This window comes from Ambystoma mexicanum, chromosome 7q (genome assembly GCF_040938575.1).
Source record: "Ambystoma mexicanum isolate Mex_15411 chromosome 7q, UKY_AmexF1_1, whole genome shotgun sequence".
Classification (NCBI taxonomy): domain Eukaryota; kingdom Metazoa; phylum Chordata; class Amphibia; order Caudata; family Ambystomatidae; genus Ambystoma; species Ambystoma mexicanum.
The window spans coordinates 157,537,134-157,556,840 of NC_090941.1; the positions used below are offsets into that span (position 1 = coordinate 157,537,134).

General features: G+C 46.3%; 1 protein-coding gene across 1 annotated transcript in view; it reads left to right on the forward strand.

The window, feature by feature from the left end:
• The window catches only part of CFAP47 (cilia and flagella associated protein 47), a 3,369,192-nt gene that overhangs the window by 1,958,629 nt on the left and 1,390,856 nt on the right, over positions 1-19,707 (forward strand). The window contains exon 46 of the mRNA XM_069639370.1: positions 3,616-3,812. Coding sequence (XP_069495471.1) covers positions 3,616-3,812 — 197 coding nt within the window. The remainder of the gene's footprint in view (positions 1-3,615; positions 3,813-19,707) is intronic.

Sequence of the window (19,707 nt, forward strand, 5' to 3'; positions counted from 1 at the left end):
CCCTCTGCTTTCTTGGTCACATTGTCTAGAGATAACTTTGGTGATGAATGCCTCATTTTGCAAATAATCTGAGTAAGAGGAGGAGTTCTATGTTCTCCATTGATAGGAAGCAGTTACAACCAAAAACCATTCATCCGTTGCTGGTACATACACATGCATCTCCAAACACAGAACCTCCATGCAGCCGGTACACCATTGGACCTACACTGTCATCCCCATAGTCAGTGTCCCCTGCTGTTTATGTCAGTTCCAGCCCCCACGTACAAATGTGCACCCCCTGTTAATAGCAATGTCTGTCCCATAATGGTATAAGAATCACCGAACCGCAGCATGCCAGCACCTTACAACACACACACAGCACCATGCACCTGTTAATTCACTGCATTTATGTTCCCTAAACAAAGGTTAGGCACTATTGCACACCAGGACATAGCCCTTTCACATCCTCACCATGCACTTGTTCCTACAGCTTGCACTCCCACTCTTCACAAATGATTACTTAACCACCCACACACTCAGATAGGCATTAACCAGGATAATATCACACAGTCAGTCTCCCACAGTAGAAGCGGGACACCTTCCTGTGTCTCATTGCCACCCACCACACACACATACGCATACATCAAAAACGCACTGTGCAAATCTAGAGAATAGACTCCAATTTGCAAAGAGGCAAGACGACAAGTAAAATTACCCGTACCTATTGACCGCATAGTTTTCGCCCCTTACCTGACCCCAAATACACTGATTCTGTAATAACTCTGGAGTGCATGATCAAGATCTACTAGTCCAATGCTTGAGATTGGTCAATGCAGCTGTTAAGAAAACCATGTGACTCTTCTGGCAATTCCACCTAATTTTGGCCCGCAGTTTCTCTGGGGATATATTTCTGATTCAGGATTACCAACCCATCTGACAGCACAATAAGTTGGGTTCACTCTTTTCATGGGATTCCTCTAAAAGCACATTGTGAAATGCTAGGTAATTCTCCTCTGAACAAGAATACCATCAGCAACCCCAGGCAAGGGTTTCAGCCTTGTTGGGCCTTCTCAGTGAGGTGAAGCTGTGCCTCTTTAAGTGCAACGAGTAAGGGTTCCACATCTAGATTACCTCGGGGAACCTGCATTTTGGTGCTGGACTGCCCTTGTGCGTGGGACCATACTGTTATGCAAATAGATATTTCTCCTCTGTGAAGTGTGCAGTGAGCTACAACGTGGCTGTAGACCTTCCTGAGTGGCTTCAATTCCATAGAGCAGGGTATTTGACCTATGTTCGTTCTCATTAGAGGGGCTCCCACACCCTTGTGTAACTCATTTTAGATATATCTGCGCCAGTGCCACCTGTTTTCAGAAACATTTTCAGTGGTACAGTGGCTCCTCTTGGCGATGTTACGTGCCCCTCAGAACTGATGGGATAGCTGGGCAAGTATATATGGAGCAAGCCGCTGCCATGACCTTTTCCATGCCCTCGGTACGCTGCTTGGAATGCTACTAACTGACCATAACCTAATTGAACTGTCATGACTCAGACCTCGAAGGCCCTGGGCCTCAAGCCCTGCTTGGACTGCTGTAGGCAAATGTCTGAATTGGATCCCCACAGGTGTGTCTATATTGCCTTACAGAAAATCACACCGATGATTGTGGATTATCCCAGTCCATTCATCCCAAGGCTCTTTTGGAGTATACCACCAAACTCTTCACTTGCCTCCACAAAGGTGTGGAAAGCATGCCATTAAAGCTGCTGGCATTGGGTCCTCCAGTGAGGGGTGCATAATCCCTTAGTGGTGTCCAAGAGGAAGAGGCCCCTCTGGCTAAAAAGTAAAAGAAGCAGCAGCACAGGATGAGGCCCCGCTGTACCAGTGGTTTCAGCCATCCCGCTTTCTTATCCTTCACAAGGAAACCACTCTAGGGATGCTGAGGAGACATCAAAGTATCCATTATTAAGCCTTCTCCACAAAGACAGCGGGGGGATTCAGACTCCAAATGCTTGACATCTTTGCCAAGGCCCTGGCACCTGCATCTTTGGCCTTGGCGCAGCTGCAAGTGCCAAGTCCCACATCCTTTTTTAAAACTGGCAGCGATATCTCCCTGGCATGCAACCATAGACTTGGTGGCTCGAGTCTGGCCCCTCGTATGGAGGCTATTCTACTCTGACACCGCTTGGTGCCGCCTTTTACTTGAGCAACGTTACCAACACAATGGTTACTTTGAGGCAAGTTCTTCTTGATGATGTGTCAGATCTTTGATGAATAAGTGGACCACATATTTTACGGATTAAAACCCCTTGAAAGGCAATACTTTCGAAAGGAGTTCTGCAATCAAAATGTGGACCTGGACAATTAAGCATCTGTCTTCAGCGGGTTGGACACCTCAGCTGAGTTGGATTTCTTACAACCTCCTGCAAATGACAGTCCTTATACCTCCTTTCATAGGACCATTGCCAAGTTGGTAGAGTCTCTGTGGCTAGCTGCGCCCATTAGACCGACGGTCCGATTTGCTCCGACTGATATTTTGGGAGAGTGTCCTCCTAGGGAACTCCCACTTCCCTTTAATCCTGCTGTCTACACCTACACCTTCTGGGCTGTTATCTCTGAGGCACCCGATAACTTGCTGGCAGAGGAGATGAATAAGAAGTTTGCCTCCTTGGTGGAAGATGGCATGTGGGGCGTGCAACGGTGTGAAGTGCAGCCGTGCTGCTCCCCGTGGTGGCTGAGAAGGTTTCCAAAGAAAGCTGGCGCTGGAGAAACTAGATCTTTGGCAAGCAGAGACACACGGGTAGTATGTGCGTGAGGACAGTGAGGAGAGGGTTCATTTATTTGTGGGGGTGCCAACAGGGGACAGAACATTGAAGCATGTGGGGGATGCTCCAGTAGCCCATAATAGAGTTCAGATCTGAACAGGTGAAGTAAGCATGCGTTACTAGCTAGCTGGTTGCCTGGCGCCCCTCCTGTGTGTGATATTGCACAACTTTGGCTGAAACATGGAAATGGTTTGTGAATTGACAAGACATGTAATTGATGTCACTCACAATTATGAATATCCTCGTTCAAAAGCAGTTAATGTATGTTGGATCAAACAACGGTAAATGAAGATCAGACATCCTGAACTGGGTTGAAATATGTAATATTAAGATACACCATCCAGTTATTTGGATCCAGCGAAATCCCATTTAACCTTTTTTTGGGAGGCTTTTATTAAAATCTTTTGTTTCAAGTGTATGAAAAAGGGGTGACATCTTTCCATTCCGTACACCCATTTTTGTGTTTTTTTGTGTGTGCTGTTTTGGACTTATAGTTGGTGGCGAGGGATCAAGGAAGTTGTAGTCCAAAACATCAGGAGAGCTTTAGGTTGCACACCTCTGAGTTACACCATTAAAGTTTGCAATTCTCTCTGGTTTGATGCTGGCAAATGGTTGCATAGGGCATGGGGCATGGCCCATGCTAAAGTGCAGCAAATCTTGTATCATGGACTGCTGTCAACCAGTGTGCTTAGTGTTTAAAATACCAGACTGCAAGTGGAATACAAATCTGTTGCCTTTTAATTGCTAGGCGTTTCTCCAGAACAATTACATGGACTCTATGTAATGAAATGTGTTCTTTTTCTTAATGTTTTTTAGCTAAAGATGATGAAGTCAAGCTTCGTGTCCGTTTTGTTCCCAAGGAACCTGGCCGTTACCCGTGTCAGATTATTCTGCGTTCCACCCACGACATTCGGGTTTATGCCATTGAGTGTGTGGTAAATGCCAAAAGTGCTGCAGCTGAGCTCGAGTTCATAACACCAGCCCATCAATCACTGGTTCAAGACATCCCAATAGTAAGTGCCTACTTCATCAGGATTTCTGGTGTTCCACCTAAAGCTATTAAAATCTCTATTCAACTTCTGCCTCCCAATCTGTGCCTCTTTCTAAGTCTCTCTGTCAGCCCACATACTTTTTTGTCCCGCGTCTTTACCTCTATACATATCCTATGGGGAGTTAGTCAAATGGGGACGAGTCAAGAGCCGTTTACACAGCAAATGACAATGAGTTGAAATTTGGACATGGACCCAGCAGTCTTATTTGGCCCAAATTCTAGTGCAGTTTTCTGTGCTGACTAGATAAGATGCCTGCTCAATCATGGCTCTGTATCCTTTTTCTTCTACTTGACCTTATGTTAATCATTTGTTTTCTTCTATTGTGCAGTCACTCCACCATGGGGCCTCATTACAGTGCTACCGGCAGGTTGACGCCGAACTCGTAACGTTGTTCTGGCGCCTGATATCCCAGTGCCACTGGGACATTACAAGTCCCGGCGGCCCGGGATGTCAGGTGGCGGAAATTGTAAGTCCCCATTCCTGTGGAGACCCACAGGACTCCACGGGAATGGGGACACAGAAGCACTGTCACCGTTGCTAGCGGTGCCGGTGCTTCTGTGAAAACCATTCCTGCAGGTTCTGGTGCCTCCGGCAGGGAGCAACTGCCCCTGCAGGCATACTTGTAGTCTGGCGATCCAGAAAGGGCGCCTGTGCGCTACTGCTGGCACCCTTATTTCCGGACCACCAGGCTTTTTATGAGGCCCATTGTTTCCCTCTTATTTATGCTGGGGCTAATGCCACAGATGGCCTTAATGACGCACAGATTTTCTAGGGAAATTCAAGGGTTTTGTTTTAAAATACCATTTTAAGAGTAGATTGTACAGATTGTCCAATGTAATGCACGGGCCTGAACAAAGGGGGTAGGATGGCACGCTAAGGTCCACCTTCTCTCATCTAATGCAGGCCGTTTCCTTCCCAGCCCAGGTGTCCCTCAACCCCAGGATGGTGTCTAGAAATCCGTAACCCCTACTGTCTAAGAACTTTGCTGTCTGGATGTGATGCCTAAAGGCAAACACCTTATCTATCTACACTCCCTTAGGGAACACTCTAGGGTTTCCCTGCTCTAAGTTCCCCAATTTAAGATACACGTAAGGGTTTGTGCCTCCAGACAATCGGTCCCCACTGAATCTTATCCTTCCACACTCAGATATTCCTCTCCATACGTATTCCTATAGCTCCCCCCGATCTTCTACTCCCTCCTACCCCACCCACCATCTCTCCTTACACTCCCTGATACTTCCTTCTCTCTCCTTCAATGCTTCTCTCTATCTCTCTACTGCTTACCTACACCCTCTGATCTTACTTGCCACTACTCTTCTTTCCCCAGACCCCTACTATTCCTCCCGACTACTATTACATGTCTCAGCACTACTACTCTTGCCTGTCGTCTCGGGAGGATAGCTCAGGGGCAACGTGCTCGCCTTGGAAGCAAGACGGCACGGAGCAACACAGGTTTCAATCCCTGGGTCTGCGCTTAGAAACCTCTGGATATTAAGCGCATTATAAATAACCTATCATATCATATCTGCACTACTACTACTACGCTCCCCGCTCTGCACTACTACTACATTGCTCTCTCCACTCCACTCTTCACCCCCTACTCAGGGATATGGAGCCCTGTTCATCATTTAAATGATATAGTGCCCTGCTCACCCTTCCAATGCACTCACTCTCACTATTAACCCCCCTTCACTTTTCTCCTGCACCCTCTACTTTACTTACAGCACCTACTCCCTTTCAATCTTCCTACTACCCTCACTCTCCTATTCCTAACTCCCACTCTTTCTTTACTACTAACCTCACCTTCACAAACACTCTCTCACTCTCTGCTTGACTCTCACAAACTGGAACCACTCTCCCTCGCCTGACTAATCCGTCTCCACGCTCCTCTGCATTGCCCTTCCACAACCTGGTCGCTTGGTCTGGCTCTGCCTCCACTGACCTCACCTGAACAAACACAACTTTCCTTCTGACTCCCTTTATACTGTGGTTCTCCCCCCTCCGACCCCCCCGCTTTGGCTGCAGAGTTCCTATGTCTCTTACAACCAATCTGTGTCTGGCATTTTTTCCCAGGGACTGATACAGGTAAGAGGCTTAAACATACCCTCTAAGCACCTCCCCTTTTCCAGCATTGTTTTGGAAACAATCTCTGGAGTGGCAACAGTGAAGGGCTCAGGCTGCCCATTCTCCCTGTAGCTTTCCTGAGTTGGTGAGATTTGTTGCCAATTTGGTTTGAGCAGGGTTTCCTTGTCTCTCCTGTCCCCATGCAGTCTATTCTCACCCCCAGTTCATTTTCTGCTGGCTCTCGATTGGCCAAGGGTTGTCCGGTTGAGTGTTGTCTGCCTCAGTTTTGTTTGGAAGGGAAATATCCAGTTAATTTCCTACTGGTTGCTCTTGATTCTATTTTCCTGGCTGTGGTGTGGGGTCTGGGGTCTGTGGTCTGTGGTTTCTCAGTTACTACCAGGTGCAGTTGGAGTACTGAAATAGGAAAGAGAACAATGGTCAGAAAATGTACTGAGAGGTAATTTGGGACAGAGGGTGTCAACAATAATAACAGGCATGGCACATGAGGGGGCCCTCAGATACTGGGGTACCCCCCATGTTCCCTTCCTGACATGTTCATGACACAATCACCCGAATCAGATTTACTGAGTGTTGAGCACATCCATACTTTGTCAGACCGTGACAGAGTTTGGGCCTGGGCCACTGCTGGGCTACCTCTTCAGCTTGTCAAGATCTGTACATTGATCAGTGAAAAAATGGCTACAGTGAGGAAATATTCTCCACAATTTCACTGGACATTTGAGGCAATAGCTGAAGATGAAAGGGACAATGGGTTAGCAGCTTTGTTTTCTGTGACACCACAGCATGGCAACTTCTTCCAGAAGGTAGCTAAGTCCAGGAGGGAGCACAGTGGTGGTCTTACAAAGTGTAGCCATCAATAAACTGGGAGCAGCTCCGAAACTCTAAATGCTTCTGTGAGTAGAAACATTTAGGGTCAGCACCTGCCCCAGGTAATGCATCTATATCCCAAGACCTTCACAGGGACAACTAGTTCTAAGGGCTGCATGCCTTCTCCTGGACCCTGCTGACATATCACCAGAGTATTTGACATGCTTCTTCCCATGGATCTCCATGGACCTAATTCATTGTGCAAGGGGTGCCGAAAATAACTCCTAATGCTTTAATTAGAACAGTTGTGGACCATGCCAAAATGGGGCCACACCAAGGCATAATCTGGCACTGTCTTGACTGCAACTACTAACAATGCTTCAGCAATAGCTTCACTGCTGTAGTCCTCTGATTCATCCCCTCCAGTGTTGGACCAGAGACTGGCATTTTGAAGAGAGACTGGAATCCCATTGTTAAATCTCAGTAAGGGGGAGGTTTTGTCCCACATGCAAACTGGTCTCCTATGACCATGGCAACCTGACCCATAGTTTATCCTCCATCATCTGAGCCAAGGTTGTATTCTAGTCCATGGACAACACTGCACTGACAGCTGATATCGTCCCTTCAGCGACTTCCACCTGAATGCCTTTCTCTGAGACTCCACTGCATTAAACGGGCAAGGAAAGATTTTCTGATCAATATCCTAGGTGGTTTTACTCCTTGGCCAAGACAAGCTACATTAAGGGGCCCATGAAGGAGGCTCTTTTCCCCTGGCCATGCCGCCGCTACTACCTCTTCTGTCACGTCTGGTGCTCCACAGCTTCTGGTGAACTCCATGGCACTGGCTCCTTCCATCTCCATAGCTGAACCTTTGGGATGTGCGCTGAATCAGAATAGTCCCCAAGCCTCTGCATTCTCAGAATTGAATAGTTTTGATTCTGGAACTGGTGCCCTTAAGTATCCCCACTTCAGAGGATCCTCCAATGGTGTGACCATTCCACAGCTAGGCAGAACCAACCACAGGTGGTGACACTGAGGAGGACTGTACTTCCTCTGGTAAAGCTTTCCACATCAGGATGTCAGAAATGGCATACTTCCACTACTGAGTATTCTATGGCTGAGGATATGGTTTTGCCAGTGTTCCTGGGCTCACAGTCCATGGGAGAATGGGCATTTCCCTGCACAAAGTTGTGATTGTTGAAGGATCAAAGACTTGTCAGAAACCAGATTACACTTCTCCCAACAGGAAGTTGACGCTCTGTCACAGGCAGCTTTCAATGGATAAAGTACACCTATCCTGCCACCCTTATCAGTCATAGTAGCAGCCTCTTTTTCTCACAATCCTCTATATCTTCATCCTCTGAACAATGTATTTTTGACATTTTCTCTTAGAAAAGAAGGCTGGGCTCTGGACATCTGCAAAGCGTATTCTAATTCAGCCATGTATCTGATGCAAGCCAATGCTGATGCTATTTTGGCATCTGCCAAGCACAAATCGTTGAAGGAAATTACAAAGTTTGAGATTTGCCTCCCTTCTGACAAGCAAGCTACTTTTAGATCAGGCCTCTGCAGGCCTCATTGTGGCTCACCTCATTGTTCAGGACTTCATGGAAGACTTCGTCCACCATATCAGTGCTGCATCCAGAGGCAAGTGTTGGGGAAGATGGGTGCCAGTCGTCCTGGCTTCGGTCAAGCAAATTCACTGACAATGTTCAGGCAAAAATCCTGCCATTTGATGATTGTGAGTTGTTTGACTCCAGCACAGATGAAGAGTTAAAGAAGATGATTTCTATTCAGACATCTAAATCTCTGAATGTGCTCTCAGAAAAGACAATAGATCTAGGTCTTCTGGAGAGTCCAAGGTTTCCGTGACAATCTACCTGCCTACTGAGTTAGTCCCATAGTATGCTCAGGAAGCGCCAAGGAAGGACCCCTAAAGGCTGCACGTGCCAGATATTCTCCTCCTCTACTTCAGTAGATGCATCAATATGACGACATTGTCTAGATTCATAATTACAATATATGTTGCATGGGGAGCAAAGGTTTCTGGCTGTTCATCATACTTCCTTCCTCTCAATACCCATTTTCTCATAGAACAAAAATCAGGTTGATCACCCTTGCCCAGATTTGATTAGGCCTGTGGCAAAGGGATTGGTTTTTCTTTATGGACCTGAACAAGACAAATCTAAACATTACAATCTCCCCACAGGAAGTTAATCTGTATTTCCTTGGTGAGAATGCACTATCAACAGTCTTGCCCTCTGGCCTGCATGCAGCTCCAAGGGTCATTTCCAAATTAGTGGCCATGGTGGCAGGCCATCTTCACCTGAAGTTCATTAACATTCATCAACATCTCGACAACTAGCTCATCTTGGCTCCTTTTACCAAAACACCACTCGTGTCTTTTCAGGCCCCTGTGGCTCGCCTCCTGGCCAACAAGAATTATTCTGTTTTAGGTTTTCCCTGAGATTCTCTGACCACAAGGGTATTCCCTACTCAAGCCAAGATTATGGATATCAATGATGGAGGCTGCGAGCATGCTCTTCTCAAAATGTGATTTTTTTTTTTTTTCGGTGACGATGCTCACCTTTGCAAATGGAATGTATTAACTTTTCTTTTTAATATGTTTTTAAAAGTACAATTGTAAATTTGTTTTTATTAGTGCTAATGGTTTTTAATGCCGAATAAAGTTTTGAAAATTAATGAATGAATGTCAATGAGACAGTCTTTCACTTTCTGCCCAGGTCTCAGACTTTGACCTTGCATTTCCAGTGGGTCTTGATATTACTAGATTGTGTCCTGGAAAATCAAATCCATTGGCCAATTTCAAAGTTAGCCTTGAACTGCATCCTGCCTCATGGGATCAGCTTTGGAAATGCCAGACGGCCAAAGGTCATATTCTGCTGCCTATTGTACAAGACCTTCACTGGTAGTTGCAGGACTCAGACCTTCTATAAGGGGTTACCTTTGTGGATAGACATTTCTCACTCTTGGGTATTGACCATGAAAGAAAGAGACTTATGCTACATCCTAGGGTTTGTTAGTCCACTCCCTTTTCTGGTATGCCATGCCATCTTTCTGGCACTAAAGGCCTTTCTCCTGATGAATTTGGGGATAGTCATCCTTATTCAGATGGACAACACAACATTTATTTATGCTCTGAACAAGCATGGAGATGCCAAGTTTCCCTCCCATCCGGTTACTCTGGCAGTAGAAATATGTCAGTGGGTTTTCCAGCATGGGAAATTCTTAACTGCAGTCCATCTGGCAGGTCAAGACACTATGCAAACGGATGGACTGAGCAAATTGGATTGAGCCTACCACAAGGAGGAGCTTCATCCGCAGATCTTGTCCCAGATCTTCCAAAAGTGGGCGATTGATCAGGTGGATCTATTAACCTCTGTTACAGAGTCTGGGGGCTGGCTTCATCAGGGACAGTCTCTGCATTCCATCGGTAGACATGTTAGCCTATGCCTGTCCTCCAATTCCTCTGATTCACAAGATGCTTCTCAATACAAGGGGTCAGTGGAAACTCCTGACCCGGGTGACTACGTACTAGCTGGCAATATTTTGTTTCATTTCTCAAGAGCATGGCCCTTACATCGCCAATATGTTTCCCTGTGTTTCGCAAGCTTCTGTCTCAACAGAAAGGGAGCATTCTCCGCCCCTCCCCTGAATCAATAAACTTTGCTGCCCAGCTCCTGAGGAGGTGACTTTATGCTATTGGACCTCTTTGATGAAGCACACTGCCTTTTATTGTGGGTTTCTAGTGGACTAATAAATGGGAAGAAGCACCACGCCAATCAAGTGGATGAGGGTGAAATGGAGGGTGAAATGGAGTGTCACCTGGTCATAATCACCCCGACATTTGGCAATTGTTGATTTATTGAACATATCTATGGTGCCTATGCACAAGTGTTTCCAGGCGCCACCAAACAAGATGGGGGGGCTAGGTAATACAAAATAAAAAAAATAAAAAAAACTGTTATATTGGCCTTGTGACATTCCTACTGTACAAGTGCTTGAGAAGGGAGTAAGTGCAGGGGGTGAGGCGGTAGAGGGAGAAGTGCAGGAGTCGGATGCCCCCAGGGAAGGGGTCAGTGAAGTGCTGGCGGGGGGCAAGAAGGCAAGTGGACTAGGTTGGGGTCGCCTGGGAAAGAGAGTCCGAAGGCCGGTGCTGGCAAAGGATGCCAGGGGGACTGGTGGGGGTTGGTTGGGCCCTGTATGACTCTGAAAGGACCAGTCCCCAGTCATAGCGGCAGTGCAAGAGTTGGCACTGGAGGGGGAGAGGGAAGGAAGAGGAGAAAAGGACATTCTTGAGAAGTTTCCGGAACTTTAGAAGATCCGGCTCATGACGGAGGGGGGGGGGGGTAGGAAGGCCATTCCAGGGGGAAGAGCCAGCCGCAGAGATGGATCTACCTCCCACTCTCTGCTTGATGAATTGTTTGACCTGCAGAGATTTGGAGGCAGAGGACCAAATGACTTGCGAGGGAAAGCTGGCTGTAAAGAGGTCCCACGCCCCACACAGCCTTGTGGATGATGCAGAAGTCTTAAGTTTGATCAGTGCGGTCACCGGGAGCCACTGGAGATATTTTAGGGCAGGTTGGATGTGGTCCCTGGGCTTGAGGCCAAGGATAAGTCTCGCAGTCCTATTCTGGATTAGTTGGAGGGGGCGAAGGGAGGAAAGAGGGAGATTGAGGAAGAAGCTGTTGCAGTAGTCAAGCCTAGAGAGAACCAGGGCTCTGGAGACATTGAGCTTCTGGGGGAAGGTTAGGAAAGGTAGAATGCCCCTGAGAAGGTGGAGATGGAAGTTGGACTTCTTGGCAAGGTCCATGATGTGTGAATAAAGAGAGAGGGGAGTCAAAAATTATCCCAAGGTTTTTTGCCTCACAGGTGGGTGAAGGGATGGGACCCAAGGAGTGTGATCAGAGAGGGGCGCGGGGGGAGGAGCAAGCCTCCCAATGAGTAGGATATCTGTCTTACTGGCATTATGGCAGAGATCATTGGCACAGCACCATGCCTGAATAGCAGTCGGGTATGAGGGAGGAGCAGGAGGAGGTAGAGAATGGCAGCTTAAAGGAGACCTGTGTGTCTGCATGACACTGGAAATAAGGTGTGAAGCTATTTGCATATCCAACCAACATGTGCCACAAATGGCATAGACATCTGAGTCATAGCGGCAGCTCAAGGGTTTTTCATTGTTATTTGTGGGTTCTAGGGCCAGCCTTCTCTTTCTTTTCTGAATTTGACCCTCCTCATTAACCCAGGCATGTGTAAATCCATGGTTGGTGCTAGTGAATGTTGACCCATACTGTTTATATGCTAACTTATGCTGCAGATGGTGAACTAAGATATTGGCTGTCAAATCTCCCTCAGGTACTTCCTAACTCTCCCTACTCTATCCAGTGTGGTTAGTGTTGTAATAGGAATTTGGACAGTGCCTTACACATTCTCTGTTTGGGCTACAGCTGTCATTGCATCTCCCACTCGCTTCGCTGACTACTTCCCACTCTCTCATGCCTCCTTCCTGTTATCCCTTCAATCTTTCACTTCTCCTGATCTTACCCCACCCTTTGATGTTACTTCTCCTTCTACTCCTTATCTCTGCTACTACTCCCCTCCTCCACACTACTGCTCCTCTCCTTCACACTTCTACTCTCTTCCTCCCACTGCTACTCTCCTCCCACTGCTACCTTCCTCCCACCATTACCCTCCTCCCACCAACTACTCACACACCATCCGTTTACCCTATATCATTCAACTCAAAATCACTCCTGACACTAATTTCTCGGATCACTCCTCACACAAACACACACACTCACCCTGCAGAACCACTCAGTTTGTGTTAGGGGCCCAATGTGTAGGTATAGTCCGATGGAGAACTTCCTGCTGCCTTATTAGTCCCTGGTAGTCGAGCCTGGCCACATCAGTGGATCAGCTTTGCCTGCTGAGGCTGGGGAGTGTTGTGTTGTGCTTGGGAAAGCTGTGTTGGCTCCCTGGGCCCTTCTGTGCCCGATACTGCCCCTCCATGTTGAATCTATGCGTCAAGGCTAGTGTGAAGAATCCTGCGGATCCCTCACTAAAACCCTGCCGAAAGTCTCCTCCCAGAAGGCTAGAGGAAGGCAGAAGCTTCCTGGTCCCAACCCTGGGGCTGGTGTTACTGCGGGAGGAGCACCTTGGTGGAGCCAGGGCCATGGGTAGCAAGGAGATTCTGTGGGATGAGACACAGTATTTTTCCTCTGAAAGGGCTACTCTTACCTCGATGCCAGAAGAGGCTATGGCTTATTGTCACTTTTAATAAATATCAACCTGCTGATAAAACTGAGATGGTAAATCCCAAGGTTTTAACCCTACGACCTATTATACCAAAAGAACAAATCTTTTGAATTCTTAAAAACAAATCCCCTCCTCAATACCAAAGGTACATACACTACAAGGAATGGCGGACATGTTTCCTTCTCTATACCATCTTCCTATAATATTGGTAAAGCCTCCAGCCCCTCTATTAAAATGACAACCAGGAATTAAATCTACCCTTAGAAATATACCAGTAATAGAAAAACCTAACTTTAATAGAATTAACTACATGTCCCAGAATCTCATAGGGACTGAGCGAAGAAGAGGGCTGAAGAGGCATGTAGAAGTGAAGGATAGGCAATTAGGTCTAACAGCTCTTGAAAAGGTCAGGCAATTGCCTGCAACTGAATTAAGTTGCCCCACCTAAGAGGCATAAAAGGCTTCTGCAGGAGAGGGAAGTAGAGAGAAGCTGAAGCAGGAGCTGGAAGGCTGGCAGTAGTAGCAGAAGCAGAAGAGCACAAGGCTGGCAGTTGTCGAAGGGGAATCACTTAAGGGACGGCGAGACATGAGGAAAGCAAATTTCACCTGCAAGTTCTGATAGGGTCCTGTGTTCACAAACCCTGCCTTGCCGTGGCTGCACTGAGAGAGACGTGCTGAGAGTGAAGGTCTTCCCAGGTGCGCCTAGTGTCTGTAATTGCAGAGCCGTGAGTGTGCTGCAACTCGCCCGAGGCCCGTGTAAAGAAGCATGCCGTGGGACACAGGAGTAACGGAGACTCCCTGTCGGTAAGGCCGGACCTGAGACCACCGTGCTGCAGAGGGGTGTGTCCCAAGTGCGCCTAAAGTTGTAGTAGAAGTCGTCATCGGAAGTGGATACAGCCCACAACCAAAGTTTTCCTGGAGCCGGTGAGTGAGGCTTGGCGTTCAGGTGCACTCACAAACCCTTGCTGGTAACTGTTATCAGCTTTAAAGAGGCTCACGTATGAGTAGACGCAAGTATAAACTGTCATACTTCTAGTAAAAGGTATAGTGCTCACCACATTCAAAGCAAAGCATTTCATTTCACTTGTTGAAGTCCTAATGTTGCTGCAGTGGTTGCATTTCTTTAATAAAAGAGAGAACGCCTTCTAAAGTATCCATAAAACCCTAAAGCAGCCTTTCACCATTGATACAAGATCTAATGGCATCAAGGGAAGGTCGTGCATGACTAATTATGATTCCCGATCTGAGTGTGAAAGTGTCTTTGTGTTAATACTTGGGAATACAAAAATGTACAGACACTTAAAATTAAAGATCTACCTTAAAGAGTGGTTGAGTGTACCTACATCTGTTACCCCTTTGAAGACAGAAATTTGCAACATCCAGAACAAGTTTTCTTTGAACTCAGAAGTTGTTACATTAACAAGAAGAACGAGCATTCCCCAAATCAAGAGGCAAACCCTTTCTACAGTGAAGAAAACCCTGTTTAAACCTATCCACCTAATTGATGAAGTTCTTAAAGGTCCAGTGCCCCCGATACAGGTGTGATAGTGCTATCTGAAGTTGGAAGTGTAGCAATACAGCTTCAAGGTAGCTACTGTAACCTAGATGGTGTCAACAAATCTGGGGAAGGGAGCTGGGTGCTTTAAAAAGATTGAACAAATAATCGGTAATGCTGAGACTGTTGAAGTGGAGAGAAAGTCAGTCTGTAAGCTGAGGCAAGTTATCCTTGTGGCAGTAAGCCAGACAGAAGAGGCAAAGAGGCTGCCCTTTCCTGGAGCATAGGAAAATAAGCGTGCCTTGCCTACCTGTAGAGGTCGGAATGTCTTGTCTTTTAAAATACCTTACCACCCTGAAGTATAAGTTGAAGCAGAAATACCAGAACTGTGGTTGTGTATAATACTGTCAGTGGATGTCACATTGGAGTTGTTTGAAGTAGTGGCATAAAAGGAGTCTGTTTCCACAGTAATAATAGTAGAGGGCTGGTTGTGAAGAGGAAAGCAACAACCCAAGAAGAAGCATCCTGACAATTACACCAAATGTGCTGCAGAGATTACAGGCACTTGTAGAGTTGTAGAAGGAGAAGTTGTTGATCTATTCTTTTGAACTGTTTCCAACCAATCTTGGGAGGGAAGTCATCCAGGATTGCCATTAGTGCTATTTTCTCGGCTGGAATTTCAAGGGGAACCTTTCAACAGTGGGGGCAGGGGCCCTCAATGAGTTCACAAAGTATGGTACACAATAATTCAATTTAGACCGTATGTATACAACATAGTGTTATTTATGTTCAACCTTCTGTACATACTGAAAAATGAATCTACCAAGCATTATTATCGCACAATACACCAACACAAATGTATACATTCACCATGGTTGGAAAAAGGTACATTCCTCTGATGGTCTTCCCACACAGGCAACAGCAGGCTTCCTTCCAGTTTCCATCACAGAAGCTACTCCTGGACAGGATCTCTTGATGATGGGACGTGGAAATTCGGGGAGAAGGCAACTTGTGGCACGAGCTAGCAACAACCAAAGTACCAAGCTTGAATGTGGAACGAGAGAGATGGTCAGTCCACCGGGCAATCCAGGGACACTTAAGAATGTTCAGTATGGCAGGATCCTCGAGGGGTGTAAAGACTAGTTGATCCCACTAGTCCAAGGACTGAAGCACATCTCAAGGTTTTAAGAGATCAGGTATCACACAGGGCTTCACCGGGCCAGACACAGGAAGGGATGCTGAGCCACTCCAGAAGCTCTCTTCAGATCTTCAGCAGGCTGTGCTTCTTCGAGGGATTCTTGGCTCCAACGATGATCTGGAGAAATGGCGGCCAAGGTCCACTTCTTATCCAAAGAAATTGAGCAGGAAGCAAGTCCAAGCCCACAAGTGCTTGGAGCTGCACCATTCAAACACAGTGGGTGTCCAATCAGGGACAACTACTCATTTCACATTTGCTCCACACCTAGACTTTCTGGCACCGCGAATGTGGAGTGGCACTAGACAGGCCCACCTCCTTCCTGGGCCACACACACACAAAGGCATCACTAGCCTGTGAAAGCAGCAGGTTTCCTGGCCAGGTGTATGACCTTATGAGGGATTTCCTGACTTGGTAAGGCAGGAAGAAGGCCAAACAACAGTATTGCCAAAGAACAAGTGAACAATCTTGTGGCTCTGGCATTATGGGGCACTAACCAAGTTTAGTAGCGAGACGTGGTAAACACAAATGTGCACACTAAATAATGCAAAACATGGTAAAAATGCATCAGCTGACACCAGCCTGTCCTAAGGCACATATGAAAGTAAGCAAAAATCCCAAGTTCAAAAAGCTAGGGTAATACACAATTGTCCAGATTGCACTGCACTGTAAGGTGCTCTGTGCAATGTTAAAAAGTACATGAATTCCACAAGGGAAGCATAGTTTCCCAGCAGTGAAAGTCTGAAGGGCTGATTGGGAAGGGAAGTGAAGTTGAAGGCTTTACCTCCCTTCAAAAAGTTGGAACAGGTTTAAAAACAGAGCAAAAAGAATGAGGGGTCCATAGAAACTGGGGAGGGAAAGTTGCAAAAAGAAAAATCTTTCCTAACATACACCCTTTGGTTGAAACAGTTATGTCTTCTAGAAAACGTGTTTGAAATACCCTTTGGGGGAAGGCAGGAGGCCAGCCTAGGAGGATTACAGGTGGAGTGGGAATTAGGTTGCATTTTTGCCAAAGTTTCAGAACTCTTTGGTTTCTTTGTACAAAACCCCTTAAGAAATAGAATAACACTCCTATATCTACTTCATTATGCTTGGCCTATTCTGTTGATGTACTGTAACTGGAAGGAGACAGACTCATTTCAATGCACTTCAACATTCAAAATGCCAGCACAATTATTGTGCTTTTGTTTCTGTACAAAAACTCCTGGAGGCTGTCAGCACTGGATCCACTCCCAAAGTCCATGCAAGGGATTTTCATTAACCACACCTCTGACTGCTTGTGTGCAGCCCAATCATGCAGATCCATCAAGGCTTTCCTTCTTGCTAGCACTGCTTATAAGCAGCCACACCCAAAGGCTCCCTGTGCTTTCATTGTATTCTGAACCTCATGCAGCTGTGACACATTTGGAATCTCTCTCTGCCTTGTTGACTATTCTGCCTTTTGCTTTGCCTATGGCTCTTCTCTGTTCCTCTGCTGCCTTGCTTCAATTCTTAAAGCTTTGCCTTGCAGGCTCGGTTCTACACCTCCGTATGCTGCCAGTGTGTTTTCGGCTTCGCTTTGTGGTGTGGACCTGCAGCAATTAACCCCTGTTTCTAGTTCTGATTTCCTGCAGTGTCCCACCCGAAGCCCTGTACTGTGTCCCTGAAGATTTCATCCTCTTTTTCTTGTGCTGTTTCCATTCAGTCTCATTTTCTGCTCTGTGCTCTGCCCTTCCTTTGCTTTCCGGTCTTTTTACTCTGCACCATTACACCATTAGTCAGTCTCTGTTTATCTTGCTTCTGTCTGTTCCCTTTCACCTCTTGCTAGTCCTGTTCTCCACAGTCTTGCCTTGTATAGTTTGTGTGTTTCCAGTCCAGTTTGCCAGACTGCTTGTGTTACCTAGTTTCCGTTACTGTATCAGTACCCTGCTCAGTTATCATTTAACACTACCCTGCTCAGACAACTTGCACCAGCTCCTTACCTCCTTTCCTGTACCAGTTCCATGCTACTGTTTTCAACATTCCTAGTACCTGCTTTCCTGTTCTGAATTCTTGTTTCCCTTTTGGGACTCTTCTTGTCTGGTAAGTGTTTTATGGTGTCTGAAACTATGCCTCTGTGTATTCCTTTCTGCAGAGGTTGGCTCCTATACCCAAGGAGGCCATCTCTGCCCATTCCTTTCTCATTTTACCTCTAGTATATAGTGTGTTTCATGTAACAGTGTGCTCCGTTCTGTTTCCAAAGTCATTCACTGTATGTCCTTGCTGGACCCCCACTCCTTGTTTGTGCCATAGAGCCCAGATACAGAAGCCACTGTTGCTGCCCCCTTCCATGGGCTAGCATTGTGTGGTGCATATAAGAGTAACTTGTAAAGTGGCATTGAGCTTCCCTTATTTCTGTGGGTAGTCTCAAGTCCAACATGTGTACACCCCTACTGGGATTCCTGATTGTTTGTCCTGTACTTGATTCCCATCCCTTCTGGTTTACCATCAAGGTCTGCCTTTTCTTCCTGTTTCATTGTTCTGATTTACCTTGTCTGTTCTTCCTTCTTTACCCTCCTGCTGCATGTGCTTGCCTACCCCATTATGTTTGTTTGTTTGTTTATTTTATTTCTATAGCGCTCCAGACCCGGGAGTAAAAGGGCGCTTAGTACAAGTTACAAGACACAGTACATGGTAAAAACAGTAATAGTAGGGCAGCAGATATCTACAGAATATACAGACAGTAGAGGTAATAGCAACCAAATCAAGATAAAATGAGACCCAAACAATATGTACAATTTATAGCTAAGTCTAACTTAACGGTTGACTTTTTGTCAGAAGCCACCCAATGGCAAGTTTCCTGAATGACTGGAGGGATTTGGAAGACTTAACATTCAGTGGCAGGGAGTTCCAGAGTTAGGAGGCGAGGACAGTGAAGCTCGAGCCTCGGGCTCTTTTAGAGGTAAATCTAGGTAATGTAAGACATAAGGTATTGGACGATCTTGTGGTTCCGATGGAAGATTTCATAGTGAATTTATCTGTAAGGTAGGGGGGACTAGATGGTTGAGAGCTTTGTAAGTAAGGCAGAGGGTTTTGAGATCAATTTTATGTTGGATAGTAAGCCATTTACATGTAGTTCTAGTGGCAGAGAAGTGCTCACGCCTGGGAATGTTTAACGCTGCTCATAGCGCATTATCTTGGAGAACTTGGAGTTTACTTATTATCGCTTGGTTGGCACCTAAGTAGAGGCTATTGCAGTAGTCTAACTTAGATTATATAAGAGCTCTCGCTAGCGATAGGCAACTGTTAGAGGAAAGAAATGGTCTACTGGCTCTAATTAGTTTACCTGTATAGGCGGTGGCTGAAGCAGTTGAGTTGACTTGTTTTATGAGGTTAATATTGGCATTGAGATAGAAGCCAAGTGTTTTCACATTTTTGGCGACCGGGATGGTATTGCCATCAATTATGATGTTGGAGTAGTTGGGACTTAGTTTTTGTAAATTGTTCGGAGAGCCAACAATTAGCAGTTCGGTCTTCTCGTCATTCAGGCAGAGTCCATGTGTGGCCATCCATGCCTGAATGACAGAGAAGATTTCATTGATCCTAGCTACATCAGTATTGTAGTTGCCCGAGATGGTGAGGAGTATCTGGGTGTCATCCGCGTAGTTTGTGTAGGTGACACCCAGATGGTCCAGTTTATCAAAGAGGGGCTTTGTAAACATATTGTATAGGGTCGGTGAAACACAAGAGCCTTGTGGGACACCGCAGGTGATAGGGATGGGGTCTGCTGCAGCCACCGGAGAGAAGACTCTCATGGTTCTATTGGCCATGAAGGACTGTATCCACAAGACAGCAGAGGGGTAATGTGGGCGGCAATGGAGAGGTGGTTGCAGAGTATCTTATGGTCAACCAGGTCGAATGCTGCTGACAGGTCTAAGAGGAGTAGGATAGCAGCCTTGCCCTTATCTTTGATTTCGTCAATCTGACTTTTGAGATCAACAAGGGCAGTTTCTGTTCCATGTTGAGGTCGGAAGCCAGAC